Consider the following 19118-nt stretch of genomic DNA (forward strand, 5'->3'; position numbering starts at 1 on the left):
TTTGACAACTACCATTACTCTAGGAAGCACTTCGTAAATCTAGCTCCTTGAAAGTCAGTTTTAACTCCATTTAAGGTGAAATTTAGCTCTTTTATGCGCACCAGGTTTGGCAACATCGCCAGGAGGCAAGGAGAAATGCATTGGGCATATGGGAGTATTTTTTGATTTGTTATTTTGGGAATATCAAACTTCCGATGGAATAGAAAATGATATCAACGGGAAGAGGGCAGTTTTAAGAAGTGATTGCCTAGCAGAAAAGTCGAAACTCCCATTTGATTAGCCGTAACTTGATGTTGAAGTTGATTCCCCATAAGGAATACATGGGATTCCGAAAATTCTTATTCGTCATATTTTTTACAGGTCGTATCTAGCTTAATAATCAACTTTGAAAAACGCTTCGACCTGCCACATGTGGAGAAATTCATACTCTCTTGCACCCCCACGTTTTTCTTCAGTAGCATTGCCCATTCCGACGATATTTAAATAAATGCACACATGGTGCGTAACTGTATCTCCTTGCCTTAAGAAAATGAACGTAGCAAGACAATGTGGGCTGCTGAGGAATGCATTCCCTTGCGCATACCACTGTATTTAAATAACTAAGCAAGGCGTTTTTGCAGTTACGGTCTAATCGCAATGGTGTGGTTGATGAGATGGATGAACACACGACACAACACAAGCTCCACAGAGGATTATCCAGACGCCAGAGCCTTGTTGGCCTGCAAGAATGCAGCCCAGGGTGTACTACATGGAAGAGAGGTTGACATTTGGATGCCTTCAGAGAAGGCCACCCTGGCTCCCAATAACACAAAGTTGACGACGCTTACGGATGATTAAGTCGTTTAATTGTGTATATCTTGCAAAGATGTATGCTCTGTAACCTTGTGTGTTCAATCTTCTTTCACACTCGAGTGGCTACATTTTTATGTTTGTTTCTTCCAAGTTCTTTAAAGTCTGGCTTCATTTTTGTTTCTTCTTTGAGTTTGTTTTAAGTCTGGCTACATTTTTGTTTGTTTCTTTGAGTTTGTTTTAAGTCTGGCTACATTTTTGTTTGTTTCTTTGAGTTTGTTTTAAGTCTGGCTACATTTTTGTTTGTTTCTTTGAGTTTGTTTTAAGCCACTTTATGTACAGAAAGACTAAGCGGGACTGAATCTACGGTTTGAAGTGGGATCCGAACTATTATGTGCCTTGATTACAAGGTGACGACGTTACCACTACGCCATCGGGAGGCCAGACTACACTTTCCCAACACGAACAAAGCATTCTTCGAGTTGTCCATCATTCCTTCCCCCTAAAATCTGTTCATCCGGATTCTTCCAGCATTCAAGCGACCACGGTCGCCACCGATAGCCATGGTAGGGCTTTGGTCATCATAGCCTTCATGTTGACAACATGGCGGTAGTGAAAATGACCGACGAAACAGGCAGCCACGATGACCGCCTTGACCGTTACAGAGGCGCCTCAGGATCGCTTGTTTACCACATGTCCCTGCATGAACCAGCCACTAAAACCGAGGCCAAAACAAGCATCCCATTATGAGGCGTACCCACCCACCCCTCTCCTCTTCCACCAAGCCTTGGACAGGAAACTGCAAATGCAAATAGCGGAAACGGAAAGGGAGGATCTGGTCTCGACGCAGAAACAGCTATGCGTGGCAACAGCATTCACACATGCTAAATAATGTCAAGGCTTCAATTTGTCCTGCAATTTGACGTTGTGTTTCTGAGCCGAACCGAATATTCTTGTCAAAAGCCAGGTTTTTCGGGCAAGTAAGTGCTGGGAACTAAATTCAGTACATGAGGTTTTGTTTGCCACAATGGCAACACTGATGTCACAAAAGAGAACTCCTTAGATTGGTACAGTCACGGACACTGCCGGCTTGTAATGAATACATTGACTTTCAATGGAATCGTTACAAGCCGGCAGTGTCCGTGACTGTACAACTGCCACTTGCAAGCACAATGTTTTGTCTGGCTTCTGGTGGTGAAAGGAGCAGTGAATATACTCTAGCCCTGGACTACAAAAATTAGCAGGAAGAGAAGTGAAATACAATAACAGGCAAACAAAGGAAGAAACAATGTAGCTTTGAAGAGGCATGGTTTACTTTTCGGCGATTTTAAACCAACAACGCAAAATTTCGCGAATCTCCAGGCATTTGCTAATGTTTATAGAGCTAGATTCAGATTACCCCCTGTCTCCGTGGCAGAGTGATCAGCATAACATGCTACGAAGCCAGAAGTTCGAGGCTTGTTGGAGTTGAATTAAGTTGAGTTTTAAGTCCATCGTGCACAGAAAGGCTAGTCGAAACTGGACCTACAGTTTAAAGTGGGATCCGAGCAATTATGTGCCTGCACCGTGTATTGAACCAGGGACCCCTTGATTACGAAGCGATGTTGTTGTTGGTCCCATCATCTTTTTCACCAGTTCAGCATCGTCGCGATTAATCTACGAGGTAGAAAAGCGACGCAAAATAACCGAAATAGATATTTTCCCAGGGGTGAGTTTTCTTTGTGCCAAAATTGCTCCTCTTATGAGACACGTCACTGACTAAAGAATATCGACTATGCAAACATAATCATTTGATATGATAAAATTGCCGGCCTCTGTGGCGCAGTGGTTAGTGTAACGCACTACGATGGTTCAAATTGAGTAAGGCACGGGTGTGTCCTTGCGTTTGTCTCATCAGTTGCATCTCACCGTCGTGATTAGCCCAGAATAACCAAAACACAAATAGAAACGATAAAATGGACGTTTTGCACTTAGGCACAACCACGTTAATTACCAGCTCAAACAAGGCTACGATTCGTGGGCTTCATTAAAATTCTAATCACATCCAATCCTTTCTACATAGCAGGGGAGCTAATTTGCTAGGAATAATTTCCATTCAGTTTGCTTTATTCTTGGGCGATGTTCAGTAAGCTAATCTAACGCCACACAACAATAAGGGGGTTTACACAGATTTTTTTATCTGGGGCGTAAAGGTAAATTGATTGCCAAATGAAAATAAATTGGGCTTTTGTGACAAATGTTGGAGGTGTGTTGATAAATCACTGCACAACACTAATTTCTGGTAATTGTGTTGTTTTTAGTTTCTCATATCCAATCAAGTTAAAACATCTTCATAACCATGATGAATAACTATTATCCAGAAAAAATTTCTCCGGAGAATCTCCTCCCTGAAACACATTAAGAGAGCATTGAAATCCCAAACTCATGGAACTAGCTCACGAAATTTACACTACTCTTCATCACAATACAAATGAGTTCTGCTTTCTTTCAGGCGTTGATGCTTCTACAAACTTGATTTGATTCACAAAGAGATTATGTTAATTGGTCAGTGAAAGCAGTTACTTGCCTTTTCAAGCTACTTTGATGTAAACACATATATCCAAGGAATTCACCTTCAACAAAATTCTAACTTTCGTTCGAATGGGGGTATGTAACTAAATGGATTAGCAACTAAAAGCGGCACTTTTTTCAGATTTTCCCTTTCTTTCCTGAATAGCGAATTTGCAATAACATGAAGCACTAAAGTACTGTCAGGTGTCATCTACATTACGGGAGACCAGCCCACCGGAACTAAGCTCCATTGCTGCACCCACACGCACACAACTCACCATGCAATAATGATCTGTTCGAAACTCTCTCCTACAGAGAGCCAAAAAAATCCATTATTCGTCAACCATCTGCACGATTTCAATACCCACCACGCACCGTCTGCACGTACGTATTGTATCATACATTTAGTTGGTATATTTCAGATATATTTGTGGTTTGAAGTAAATTGTGTCCAAATCGAAACAATCCGACGCCCATCCTTTGTCTTGAAGCTTTCCAGGCGACGAGTAATAAATAGATTCTCTTGGGTTATCGATCAGGTTAGTTGTGGAAAAATTTTCTTTAGTGATTTGAAGTTCAATCTTTGAGATAAGAATGGCGTTAGATCTCGAAATTTCTCCAGAATTCACCTGGACGATAACTTTATAGAAACTATTTATCAGTACCTCATTTCAATTTTTCGCTTCAATTTCTCAACTAAGCATATGGTTTAAATCAATATCAAACATAAATTGTGTCTATTACAAAGTAAATAGTTTGTGGCAAGCAGAATTTTTAAAAATTCTAATAGTTGTAGCAAATATTCAACGGAAAGACGAGGATGGAATTATTGGATTGATTTGTTGTTTTAAGTCCACTTTATGCACAGTAAGGCTAATCGGGACTGGACCTACAGTTTAAAGTGGGATCCGAACCACCATGTGCCTCCACCGGGAATCGAACCCGGGACCTCTTGATTACAAGGTGACGACGCTACCACTGTGCCATCGGGGAGGCCAGAGGATGGAATTAGAAATCACATGTGCGCATAATAACTTCTAACATACTCAATGCATCCACGTAATAATATACTGTACCCACGCTCCAAGACTAAAGGTGCGGGTTGAAAATCATGTAGATGTCCGCTACATATTGAAACATACCATGAAGGCATTGTGGGTGGAGGCAAGGCCTCACACATTCACAATCTAGGTTATTTGTGGAGGTGATGTGATCAGCACCATGCTCCGCTCGCCTTTATATCCTGGTACCCATTAAGTACAGGCTTAGCCGCTCCACTGCTGGCAAAATCCCACCTGAAATCATCAGAGCCAGGTCTCCCGAATGGCAGTCAGACTCCTTACCGAATTTTAGAACTCTATTCATATCTTATTTGTCACTTGTTTATTTTCAGCTATTTGATTTTAATATTTTTAAATTTTCAACAGGACAGACAAACACAGACAGGTATTACCTAGAATTCTAACCCAGGAGCCTGGCTTCCTAGCACGCTGCGCTGTCACTCTGCCACGGAGGTCGACCACTGAGCCACCATGGCCCTTGAAAATCATTATATTATACAACCCTGGTAAATATGTACACTGATAATTTTTATTCCCGTCAATAACTAATAAAAAAATGCTTACAAAAACAGCACTATTGAGTGTAGTCAACCTTTTGCAAATTTGAAATGTTGAGAAGTTTCTGTTATGTCACACGACAACATACATATAAAAATAACATATACCTGCAAATTTCGCCGACAACTGTGTCCAATATCACATACAGCATTAAAATACAAAAAATACATACTTAATATGGCACTCAACATAAATATAATATTATAAAAATGAGAACGGCACATGTCATGCAAACACACATACTACAATGTGTAAGTGTAGACTACGTATGCTTACAATGTGCTGAAGACGTTACAAGGTGATAAACATCGGTGACAGATGCATTGTTTAGCGCCTGCATTCAAAATTGACTCAGAAATCTATTTTAAAATTTCACCAAATTACATCTTGTTAATGGATCTTTGTCAGAAAATCAGTGTCGAATGAAACTATGTTCACATTCAGAAAGCCTATCTTCCTCTGAGGAAGATATAATTCACACCATAAAAATGTGCACAAATGACATTCTTAATGTGAGAAAACAATTCCATAGTCAATTTTGAACTTGGCCCTGTCAATGTTGCATGCCTTGTCAGATTACATGCACTAATATTTTATATAACACTTTCCACATCGAAGGCGAATATTTATAAACATATGTATGCATCTGTGCCAGAACTAGGTGATATGCTGTAAAGTGTATAAAATAAAAATGATAAAGTGAAACATAATGTGGTAACATACTTCGTGCGCTATAACTACAAATAAAACTGATGCAAAAAAATATATTATAAGCGGTGCTTCTTTTCCAGGATATCCTGAAACGAATTAGATGATATGAATAAAAGATTAAAATAAAATTAAAATAAGTGGTGGCGAAACTCTGCAAGCATGGTGCTCTCGATGGTGACATGCGATGGCAAGCGAACTACCTTGTGTCTTCGAAGAATAAGAATTCCGTGAGGCCGCCGTAGGAAGCTGAGGATCCTGGTGATTGTAGTTGCGCTGTTCGTCGTTAGGAGCAGGACCAGGCCTTCTAACTTGAGTGGAAACTGTTGCGGGTGGTGGCACGGCTGGGGGTTGCTGATGATAATAAGGGTAACGGCGATCGTCTGGGCGTCGATTTTCAGCCCATGTTGGTTGACTTTGAGGGGGATGGTACTGCGGTGCGGTAGAGTTAACTGGTCGAGGTACCGACGGTACCGGTGCTGAGGAAGCCGAAATCTGAGATCCCGTTTGACCGTGAGTTTTGGGGAACGCCCATGGATCGTATGCCTCTTCCGAGTATTCCCAAGACTTGGTCGTCAAGATTGGATTGGGAGACTCGGTTATGTTTCCAGTTTCCTCATCGCCGTAGCTCGATCGGTCAACATGGCGCGAATCTGCTTCCTGGCCGTAGTACTGAGGTCGTGCGTGTCTTGGAGGATAGTAGGGAGACCCTGCGTAGCTTGGATGGCGAGGCACGGGGTTGTACGGGCCTGCTGTCTTCGAGGAGGAAGTGTTGCTGGCATACGTGGGAACCTGAGGATCTGCACTTGAGTAAGGGGTGTGGCCTCGACCAGAGTAGTAGTTTCGTTGTCCTGGAGGATATGGTGATTCTGCGTTGGGTGGTCTGTAACTACGTGAATCGGGGTTTGGCGCGTTCTCGAAATGCGTGCGATATCGGGTATCTGAAGTTGGTGGGTAAACAGCATCGGGACTGCCTGAACCTGAGTATCTGTTCTGTGGAAAGCGACCTGAGTCTGCAACTTGAGTTTCTGGATAACGAGAACTCGGGTACCTAGGACTTTGATAGCGTCTTCTTTGGTCTGTTGGATATCGAGGATCCGCGCTGGCATAACGATCTTCCGGGTATGAGTGTTCGGGGCGTGGAGGGGAACCTCTTCCTAATTCCGAGCTGACGGGAGGGCTGGATTCGAAGCGGGTCGAGGTGGAAGCTATGCTGTACGATGCACCCGTATTGGTCGAACGTGGTGGTTGATAAGACTGTCTTATGTTTGAGAGTGTGTCCGAGTTAACGGCCTCGGCATCTAGCCCTTTGTGTTCCGGAGGCTCTATTGAGGGATCAATGGTTGTAGTGACAGCTGCGGTTGTCGTCGAAGTAGTGGTTGTAGTGATGGGTCTTGGGTTTTTGATACCGTATATTTTAGAATTGGCCTGGCGACGATGTCTGTCTCGAATATGAACTCCCAGCTGTGGCCGTTCTTGTCTTCCATTTCCTGGAAGGTCAAACATTGATTAAAACTTGGTGCATTCCTTCCCTAGTCTTCAACTCCTGCACACCACATAGCCGAACCTACAATAGGCTTACTTAATCAGTGAAAGAATCACAAGCTAGATGTGAGAGAAGAAATGCTAAAATATAAGATGCACATAAATTATACACTTTCATTAAATCAGTTCAAATCATATGTCTATAGTAAATACCCACCCTCTTTTTACTTTGACAAATTGTTGTGCTTCATTCCAAATACTTGGAATAATTAAGAAGAAAGTTAAAGCAAGAAATAGAAACGAACATAGATTTTACTAAGTAGCTATGAAACTAATTGAAACAAAAATTAATATATTATTCGTGCATTACACTCTTGAGTCTTGTTTAGTAACCATAGGCATCGGTGGGCTGCTACAAGATCGTGGAATACTGGCTCGTGAGAAGCCAAGTAAAATGCACGATTGGTGGTTCCTTTTGAGATATATTATGGCATATATTCATCTCATCATATCCGATATTTTATGAATAGACTGTTTTCATGCCGGCTTTAAAAAAAATACTGGAAATGCAACGTTGCAGATAGAAATCGTGGGATACTACTTTCAGCAACAACAACGAAGGGGGAAGGAAGACTGCAGCAAAGTCTTACCAGAAGAATAGAAATAAATAAATAAATAAATAAAGAGCATACATTTTAAACGTATTTAAGACAATGTATTTCGGCATAGTCACAATTAGTTTCAGAGGTAAAATTAACTTTAATGTAAACATTTTTATTTTCGTGCTTCACTATTAGATTTTTCCAGACTAAATTTCCCACGTGTTGCCTCTGAAAAAAAAAAAACATTTTTTCGATCACACTTGAAAATAACCTGTTTCCATTGTAGTCACGTGTACAATCGATGCTTACTGACACAATTTTATTAGCAATCTGTATAAATGAGACCTGACTTACTGGAATTAACAAAAAGAAAGAAAAACAACAAGAAGGAAATAAGAACCATTTGAAAGGGAACTGTTAATGGTCTTCGCCAGTTCAACAACCAATATATTTTCTGCTCGAGGTATCGACAATAATGACAAAAGACTTGTGTTACAAGTCAACTTGAATTATTACAGCAAGTTTAGCGGATGGAAATGGATTATTATTGGTACGCGTCATTCCATCAATCTCAATCAAGCGAAATTGAAACTGGTTTGTCGAGATTCGTTTTCCGACAAAGAATGAAGCCTGTATGTCGGTTTTTGTCGCTTACTTCTGAGAAGATCTCGTCAAACATCTCTTTTCAATGAAATGTTGACATACTGCTCCCTTACTTCCCTACAGTGCATTTTTGATTTCACAGTTTTAGTTAATTGACGATGCGGTGTAACTATGGTATCTAGATTAGGATTTGGGCTCAAATTCGTTTCTATTTCTAGTGCAACGAAATTGAACATATACGTATCTTTCTTACTTCAGTAACTTCCACACACATTGTGGAAATTAGGAATCGGACAGTTGGAAGGCAGTAGACAGGGGAGGGGGATATTTTCTGGGCGGCGGTTACACCTGATATTTCCCTAAATAGTGTTTGTAAAAAGTAATATTCAAGAGAAAAGAGCCGGACCTGTGGTCGAGTAGTTAACACATTGCGCTGCGACGCCAAGGGTCCCGGGTTCGAATCCCACTCGGGCTTGGTTGTTTGTGAATGTCCATTCATCAATTTCATCATTTCATCACTCATCCCCATCTTCGCAAATTAGCCAAGAGGCACAAAACGCGAAGTAAAATAAACTAAATCAATCAATCAAGAGAAAAGAAAGCATTTATTCATCCAGTTTTCTTGTTGCTTTGGGGAGACTGATACTGTATTTTGTGTTCTTGTTGTTTTACGTCGTTTTTCTGCCACTTTTGGCTAGCCGTGACGATGAGGGTAAGTGAAGATTAGATCAAATTGGTCACAATGAACACCCGTGCCCTGGACAGGACTCGAACCCCCTGTCAGTTTCTGGTAATATCGCTTTGGTGAAAGGAGAAAAAAAGCTAACAAACTCTTTCTACGTATGTGAAGACGTGGGTTTGGTGGGTTTTCAGTTGTAAAAGACTTGCCGAAGAGAAGGCTTTTTGGCAAAAGCAGGAAGACAAATAAAATAACGAAAAGCGCATAGTATAGTCCGTTTTGGAACATCGTGTTGTTTATTAAGGTAAGGTAACTGTCTGTTTGTATGGACTTATCATTCCTCATGGCTTCCGACTGATCGTCTCACAATGTACCCAGTGTTAGAATTGAAGGAGGGAGCCAGAAACCCCCAGAACCTGCCCTCTGAGAATATATGTACACACATAGATATTTTTTGTGAATAATTGTCAGTATTAGAATTTCAATTTAAAGTATGGAAAGTGATAATGGTCCTATTGGTATGTCAAATCTTTATGAAAACAATGATTATCCTGGAATTGTGAGTCATACTATTTTTTTTCAATAAAAATGAGGGTCTGTCGGATAGTGCAGAGGTAACTTGTTGCCTTGTAATCAAGGAATCCTGGGTTGAATACCCGGTGGAGGCACAAGGTGGTTCTGATCCCACTTAAACTAGGTCCAGTCCTAATTAGTCTATTTGTGAATAAAGTGGTCTTAAATTTTAACATCACTAAAATAAAAATTCAGCCGTCTCAATTGCCGAGAGCGCTGACTGTTCGATTCACGATCTCGGAACAGACGGTCCCAGGTTCGAGTCCTGGTATGGGCATGGGTGTTATTTTCTTGGAATCCCTTCATCAATTTAATATAATCAATCATTCATCTTCATTGTCGCTATTAGCCTGTACGGCAGAATATACAAATGTCAATCAATAAAAAAAAATGTTTGTAGCTTTTAACAAGTGTACAAAAAATATTACAACATGACACTATTGTTACTATAATGACACAATTTGAATTTATGTCTATGAAGCAGATCATATCTTTTACAGTAACAAAATGTGAAAATAGGAATTTCTACATTTTGTTCAATTCGAACACTTACCGTATTGTATAATGTAGGCTATAATATATTGATTCATTCGAAGTTGGTAGAACAGCAAGGATCCTACTTTTGTTTCTCTTCGTTGGAAGTCTACTCACTCTGAGCATTTGCAGCCATTTGGCTATCTTCTTTTCAAGTCGCTTGAAAGCAGGAACTCCGCTTTAGCAATCTGTGCAGCCACGCATGCTACCCTTTGCGTTCTGCGTCCATTGGAACTCGGCAGTTCAGAGAAGGGCTATTTCTCTCCGCCAGAGCACCATCCACCCCTGCGTCATATGAAGTTGGGAGGAATTCTCCGTAGGTACCAGTCACACGCATTTCAAGATCTAGATGCTAACTGTGGATAGATTCTGAGTGATTTGATGATATTTGTCTGAGTGATTTGCGCTTGACTGATGGTGATTTGTTCGTTCACTACAGATGGACACAATATTGCTAATACAATTATATTCGTTACCCGAAAATTCGTTCATATTTTGCTGCGAGATGCATGCATGTGATTCTAGAGCCGACCTCCATGGCGGAGTGGTTAGCAAAGTGCGCTACGACGCTAGAGATCTCGGGTTCGAATTCCGGTGTGGACATGGCTGTTTATTGTGAGTGTCCCTTCATTAATTTCATCAGATCATCATTTAATGAGTGTCCCTTCATCAATTTCATCATACCATCACTTATCCTTATCGTCGCGAGTAGCCAAACGTGGCAGAAAAGCGACATAAAATAACGTAATACAATCAATCAATCAACGTGATTATCGACATCTTTTGTTATACATCTCGAAGAGCACGTCTCAATTATTTTTTTTAAAAAAGGCTCTACAAACTTAGGCAGTTTCTATTACAATAGATAGTACCATAGTTTTAAAGTTTCTTGTGTAGATATGCATTGCAGATTAATGAGTTTCAGATACAACAGAATTAATGTAACAATATCGTAGTATATTTTTCAATTACTGAGTTTGAGTTTTTGTTTCAAGCCCACTTTATGCACAGAGAAGCTAAGCAGGAAGGAACTACAATTTAAAGTGGGATCCGAAACACCATGTGCCTCCACCGGGTATCGAACCCGGAACCTCCTGATTACAAAGGAACGACGTTATTTTTTAATTATATGTATATTAATTTATCATATAGGTACATATAATAATTCATGTCATAATTTAATTTGATGTCTTTGTATTTCATACAATAAGTCTTACAAATAAGTCAAGAAGTGAAATGAAGTTTATGCGGGGAAAGAATTTAGATATCTTACTTCTCAAATTGACCGAGCCGGCCCCCGTGGCGGAGACGTTAGCACATCGCGCTACGACGCCAAGGGTCCAGGGTTCGAATCTCGGTCTGGGCACGGATGTTTCTGAGTGTCCATTCATCAATTTCATCATGTCATCACTCATTCCCATCTTCGCAAATTAGCCAAAGTGGCACAAAAGGCGAAGTAAAATGAAGCAAATCAATCAATTAATCAAATTGATCGATGTAGCCGATGCTATAGAGTAGATCTTGCTGATTCGAGTCCTGTCCTTCTGTAGGTATCTCGTCTCAACTCGAGACAAGAACGAGACCGAATCGAGACTACCGTACATTCGGTCTCGGTGTCATGGTCACTATCAAAATCTGAAGTGAATAAGTTTACTCACGGTACACAGATTGTTGGTTTGCCTCAAGAACGATATTGCAGTTTCATACCCACACTTGATGACGTCAATTTCCCCTGATTTTCGAGTTTACCGGTCCGTGATGTTGGTTTACCCCAAGGCACGAGCAATTCCCCAGAACCCTGCAAGCGAGCCGCTTTTTAATGAGGGATAATAGCATTATTATCTTTTATGTACGTTCTTTGATCTCGACAGGAAAGAACGGTAATTTTAAAAAACGATGCCAAATAAGGTTTCTCCCCTGACAAGTAAAAGATCACTTACGGTGAAACAAGTTGCCCGGTAATGCATATATTTTCGGAAAAGTACTCATATTTTTAACTAAGGTACAGGTGAAGTATTATGGGCAATGGGTCGGAGGTTAAGGAGATAAGGGGTCTCCAAGTTAACATGGGAGTCTATGGGAAGAGCCTAAAATCCGTCGCCAACCGACGCTAAAGCACTAGTGTTTCACTCCAAACATAGAGTGATGAGATTTTTACAGGAAATGAAAAGTGTTCGTTGTCTGACCTGTCTCCATTATTATTTTGAAATATTGAACGTATGTATTTTTCTGAAATGACAGTTTTTCCCTCTTTCAAGAATATTCCCCCATTTATTTCCTTTGTTATGTAGTAATTCGCTGTTGTGGATGTCTTATAAATATATCAATAGTAAATTTTTCTTCCAATTATCACTTGCATTGCAACATATTTGAAGATGTTTGAACGTGAATAATAAGTAAGTAATATAATAATAATAATAATAATAATAATAATAATAATAATAATAATAATCCATGGCTCGACAGCCCCTGAAGGGCCTTGGCCTATCTCCCGACTGCCAGTCTCCCTTCACAATCCTACCTAGAGGTGTGGAGATCTTCAACTGGTAATGGGGTGATGTGGGGTCAACACGTCGATCCCTCAGCCGTTATAGGAGATTTCCGAGACCGGGTTACGCTACTCACTCGTAGCTTCCCAATTTCCTCACGATGGTGGATTGCCACCGGTCCTATGCACAGGCCGAGAATCCAGGGACTGAACCCAGGCCGACTCGAACCCATGTCGTCCCGCAGTCGGAGTCCAAAGCACAGCGCCTTAGACCGCACGGCCACAGAGGAGGAAAAGTAATATAATATTTTTACTATTTTCTGCTATTTGATTTAGGTCTTTCTGAAGTACTTCAGATGACATTGTTCTGTAAAGAAGAGAAGGAAAGCCATAGAAGAAAGTTCATAACCATTACATAGCTAGTCCATACGAAATTACGCCGTTATCAAAATCAATGCAGGTTCTCTTTATATGATTTGATAGGTAAACCCAAAGTATATTTTTCGAACATATATTGTACACATGTTTTTACAGAATTTTAAAATACGCTTATTTATAAGATGCCAATAGTAAGCGAGCAAATAATCAGTCCAACTTACCTTCATATACTTCCGACTGGTCATTGCAATTGGAAACTGTGTAGAACATAATTTCAGGGTGGTTGCAGTCTGAATACAACTTGGCACAGAGGCCGGTAGCATCTGGAATAAATCCAGTGTATTCTCCAGCAATAGGACACGGGGATTCTTCCAGTATATCTGTTCCTGAAAGAAAAATAACAATAAATAGTTACATCATCCCTGTTGGTACGCATACAGTTTTTCAATTTTTTTTTAAAAAAAAATGTCAAAATGTGTGCTGGGAGTTCTCAAATTTTTAAAACGAGGGCTCTCGTTTCTGATACATGCAGTAGCATTAATGCAAAGGTCATATCACAGAACGGAATCGCGTAAAATTGCTCTGCCTCTTCGATCCCCGCCTTTAATTGAAAACACGTGTATCATCGAATATGTACAGTCGCCGGCAATAAAAATGGGAAATCTAGATCCTGAAACGCTTACTTCCCTGTAAGGTATTATGTGTATTGCCTAACTCGACGACTATTTTAGAAGTTGCCATTAAAATTGGTATTAAAATGCACTCATCGCCGTAGAGTTAGGCAACACACGTAATGCCTTGTAGGGAAGTGAGCATTTCAGGAGCTACGTGCCCTATTTTTATTGCCGGTGAGTGTACAGCAAGGTGGATTGATTTAAATCAGGTGATTTTTCTTTTTAAAAAATCACTAATTTAAATCACTTTAAACAAATAATTTATATATAATGTACATAAGGATTTTGTAGATATCAGAATCACATTTCGTGAAAGTGCATTAATCTTGTAATCATTTAATGGTGTTTATTAGACTCTAAGACAGGAAAAGAAAGGAAACAAAATATATGTGCTGATGGTGTGAAGTTTCATACGAAAGGAAACTGTAAACACACTTACATTTATCTTAATTTAAAATTCAATATTTTTTTTATGGGCAAAAATAACAAACACTTCGTGTAGAAAAATATACAAAATACTAATCATGTTAAACCGTAAATAGTGTCATTATCATTAAACATGGCAGCTGATATTTTGCAAATTATCATTAAAAAATTGCCAAAATTCAGCTACAAAGACTAGAAAAATATTTTAAGTTACAATTATAGAGTACATCCAGAATTTTTTATTTCCACTGGAAGAAAAGTTAGTGAAATTATTATATTATATTATTACTCATCAAACATTTCCCTAGTATGTTTATACGTATATACAGTATCAGAAACAGAGAAATGTATATTTACATTTACTTTTTTATTTGCTTTAATGAAACTGTTCAAATATTATACAGGGCGGCTTACTAGAAAAAAAAACATTTCTACAAGAAATATATATTTATATGTATGGTGCCAAAAACCATACAAGCAATTTAAGCGTGTTTTTTTAAAAAATAAAAAAATCCGATTTCAATAAAGAAATCATCAAAAATTATTTTTAAAATAAAAATCATTATTTTTAGCCACCCTCCTGTACAGCCATGTCTTCTTCGCTTTAACTTAAATAAGTATCTTGTAAGTTGCTGGTGCATAGCTGGAGAGCCTAGCTATTGCCTATTTTGGAGGGAGCAAAAAAAAATCATTATAGTTCCCCTCTTGATTCATTCTCGCCCAGTCGGTGCCCTGTTGATACCTTCACGCAGAACGAGGTTTGATAAAGTTGTTTTTTTTGTGTACAGTCACCGGCAATAAAAACGGAACCCCCGTATCATGAAGTAACTCTCTTTCCTGCAAGGTGTTGTGTGTGTTGGCTAATTGTACGGCGGTGTTAGAGCTACTATTGAAAATTTTCTGTTGAAATCCATTTATCGCCGTAGAGTTAGGCAACGCACATAACGATTTGCAGGGAAGCTAGCATTTCAGGATCTAGGTGTTCCATTTTTATTGCCGATGACTGTACACCCAGTGACAAAAGCAACGGACCAAAACTTTCCATCACCATGTTCGCTCGCTTTGTCTATGCATGAGAGGCTCGAGAATTGAATTAAATATTTTTTAGTGTGTTTTGAAGTCCACTTTGTGTACAGATAGGCTAATGAGAATTGGACCGATTGTATTGATTTATTGTTTTAAGTCCACTTTATGCACATAAATGATAATCGGGACTGGACCTACAGCTTAAAGTGGGATCCGAGCCAATAGGTGCCTCCACCGGGTATCGAACCCGGGACCCCTTGATTACAAGGCGATGACGCTACCACTGCGCCATCGAGGAGGCCTGAACCTATTGTAAAGTGTGATCCGAACCACTATGTGCCTCCACAGGGTCTCGTATCGAGGGTAGTCATAACCTCCTTTAGGCCCAGTATTCCTAAAAAAATGCAGGAAATCGTGGCAAAATGAGGACTGACTACTAAGAAAAAAGGATACGTAACCACTCTTTCGAAAATCGTGGGCACGCCACTGGTGACCACTGGTGCGCCATCGGGAAGGTCCTGAGAATTGATAGAAAAGGACCTGGAAGCGGAGGACTTCTGCATCAGCATCTCCAGAAGTGATTCTCTAAGGGAGAATTCACACCGAAGTGACAAGCGGCAGGCGACACGTGTCGCTTGAGGATTTCAACAATCGAACGCATGCTTGTGCGGCCTTCCGTGCCGATACGGTGTGAAACGTTGCTGCTGATTTGCTCACTCCCAAGTGACACGTGTCTCTTGTCACTTCGGCTTCGGTGTGAATTCTCCCTTAGAAACACACAGGATGTAAAAATTAAAATAGCAATGGACAGTTCGCCTACTACATTAGCCGTCGGCAGTACCAATGTTGAAACTCCCATCCGCCTTCCGTCAGTCTCTGCGATATTGCTTATCTATACTCTGTACCGGTTATCTCTGGAGCAAGCAAACGAAAACAAGTCTGCGCAAGTAGTGACGGCTCCACCAATGAACACGTGAGAAGGAATGGGAGAGCGACTGGAGTTACCAGCCTTCGCATCAGCGTGTACTGCTATGCTCTGCCCACTCGATTTCCCCCCTTCTCTGCCGCTATGAGCGGCCTTGCTCCAGGGATATTCGGGACAAAGTATAGCACCGATTTTGTGAAGGTGTTTGAACTTGCCACGAAATTGTTACTCTTTAAGCACAGAAATGCAATTTTATCATGCACGGACGCCATGCATGGTGCTTAAATTAGTACAGATCTGCGAATTTTGTGAAGTTTAAGTTTAGTAGGTATACATATAAAACTCTCCTGCATACACACATATGCGCACGTGCGGAAAACCGACGCATGACCGATGCTTATAAGAAGTTGCTGGATTTTTTCTCCCTACTGGAAATATTGAGGGAACGCGCCCCCTTGTGCTATTTTCGTTACTTTCGTAATGGAAGCAAAGCAACACTGATTTCCTTCAGAGTAAACACGCGCTTTTATTTTATTTCCTCTAGACCTCAAGCTTGACAACTTAACATAACTTCTGACAATCACTCGAAATAGACCGAGAAAATTAAACAACGTTTCTTTCACATCCCAGTGCACCCTGCTCTGGGGGGAAAAACAATATTGTTTAGGCTCCTTTTCTGTCGCCGGCAGAAAGTTATTTTTACCTATCCGACCCTTCCTTCATTCCTGGAACGGTTGCATAGTTACAGCTTGCGTACACTTCCGCTCGCAAGGAAATCTTCGAACACGGATGATGGAGAGGGGAGTTTCGCGTTTACTCAGACAAGTTTGCTCTTTGTCTTTCTGCCTGTTTGGTGCTTTATCCACACGTACCCAAACATCCTGAAATTTTCGCAAAGCTTCCTAAATGTTTTCACAAAGGCCAAATTCCTGGTCATGTCGGCACTAAATTTACCTCTAAGCTCCATAAGAACGACTTCACATCACTCTCCTCCCACATGGAAAATTTCGAATAAAGCCCTGCGCATTTGAATAATCCTTCCACTATTGGCCCGAACTTCGTATTGGATGAAAAATCGGATATGAGATCCGGGATTGGGAGAATTTGGATCTCGGATCCGGGATTAAGAATTCGGATATTGTATCGAGGATTGGAACTTCGGATATTGGATCCAGGATGAGGACTTCGGATCTCGGAACCAGGTTAGGACTTCAGATCTCGGATCTAGGGTTAGGAATTTAGATCTCGGATCAAAGTCCTCGTCGCCCTTAATCAAGGGGTGCCTGGTTCAATACGCGGTGGAGGCACATAGTAGTTCGGATACAACTTTAAACTGTAGGTCCAGTCCCGATTAGCTTTTGTGCAAAAAGTGGACTTCAAACCAAACTCAATCAGATCCAGGATCGAATTCCAAATAGCTATCGCATCCAGGAATTGGAATTAAGGATTCGAATGCCAGATCCAGTATTCGGTTTCCAGGTATCGCATCCAGAATTTGGGTTTCATATATCGTATCCAGGATTCGGCTATCAGATTCAGAATTCCAAAGCCTAATCCTAGTGCAGACCTATGTTAGAAATGTACAGAAAAAAAAGAAAAAAAAGTGTAAGCAAATGATCTACCACTTTCACTTAAGTCTTTGCCATTTATTTTACGCACTGCGTGTTTGAACATGTGTTTCTACAGATAATTTCTGCTCTTCTGAAGTGTGTTGAGAAAAGTCAGACATATACCTGTATCCCGATGGAGGCACATAGTGGTTTGGATCCCACTTTAAACTGTACGCTCATTTCCGAATATGTGTGTGTGTGTGTGTGTGTGTGTGTGTGTGTGGTGGGGTGGATTGTACACACGGAACTTGGCGACCACAGAGGCTAGCGCGTAGCGGTTAGCCACAAGTACAAGTGTCAGAAATGCGACGTTAAATACACTAAATCAATCACACGAAGATCAGCAATTTGGCCTGAACGTCCCCAGGAACATTTGACGGGGTAAGATATTAGGTTTCCTTACTTTCTGCCATGAAAAATCACATTATTTCCCTATTACCACATGCAATTTTCAACTATTATTCTTTAACGTTAGGTGGTACTTTCATCAAACACCACTTTTATTGGTTCCTCATTTGCCTTTCCCCATGTTGCAGAAGCCTGCAAGTGACCTAATTAAGTGAAGCAGAACGCAACATGCAATGCGAAACGAAGAACTGGTTTCTACATGGTAAAAACTTAATAAATTCATGCATTTTTCATTTCCTGTTTCCTGGTTCAGGAATCCACTGCATGGTCAAAAAGCGAAAACAGAAGGATTTTAGTCCAGCTACGTAAAATAAACCATGTGATGGTCGAGAAACAATTGGATAAAAACCGGTTAATGCAATTTTTCTTCAAAAGAAAAATAATTATTGTATCTTTCCAAAGCTATGTCTCTTAATGTTGGTTTTGCGCAAGCAGTTTCAACAACCTTTGCAAACAATATCTTCCTCTTACCCCAGCAGCCCACAAACAGCTGTTGGCTAAAACGAAAAATGTACAAAGTCACTTCCGTCGTTTGTAAAGCATGAAACATCCTGCATATTGAAGCCACACTCGTAAGGATGAAGCTGATAGTGTATGCATTGTTCTGTTCTGTGTGGGAAAACATCTCCTTTTACCTTTGGCTAATCACACCACGTGCTGGTCGGAGAATTCTTTCTCTCCGCTTGCTTTAGCTATGACTGGTTGCCAAGCGTGGCATAGCAGTGAAAGCTCTTGTTACATACGTAAAGGCTCGCTTTAGACGAAAGCATTTTCCTTAGCATTTTTCTAAACATTTATGCCATGACCAAAATGTTAAATCTTTTGGAATTTCACATGCTTTGGCATATTTCATGGCATTTCTCGAGGATAAAATCGGTCCTAATTCCGTAGAATTTTTCGTAGCATAACCAATCAGAAGAAAGCTCTAGGTCACGAGTGCAGTTGTAATGGCGGCCGCGTGAGATGTAAACAATGTATCACTTCAAATTTTTAAAAGCCGATAACTATTTAACCAAGAGCAATAACGTTTCCTATAAAACG

General features: G+C 40.4%; 1 protein-coding gene across 1 annotated transcript in view; it reads right to left on the reverse strand.

Annotated features, from left to right (window-relative positions):
• The window catches only part of LOC145984208 (uncharacterized), a 222697-nt gene that overhangs the window by 16268 nt on the left and 187311 nt on the right, over nt 1-19118 (reverse strand). The window contains exons 10-11 of the mRNA XM_083117738.1: nt 13230-13394; nt 5870-7156 (exon numbers count right to left, since the gene is read on the reverse strand). Coding sequence (XP_082973864.1) covers nt 5870-7156; nt 13230-13394 — 1452 coding nt within the window. The remainder of the gene's footprint in view (nt 1-5869; nt 7157-13229; nt 13395-19118) is intronic.

This window comes from Lepisma saccharinum, chromosome 2, assembly GCF_977018435.1.
Source record: "Lepisma saccharinum chromosome 2, izLepSacc3.1, whole genome shotgun sequence".
Classification (NCBI taxonomy): domain Eukaryota; kingdom Metazoa; phylum Arthropoda; class Insecta; order Zygentoma; family Lepismatidae; genus Lepisma; species Lepisma saccharinum.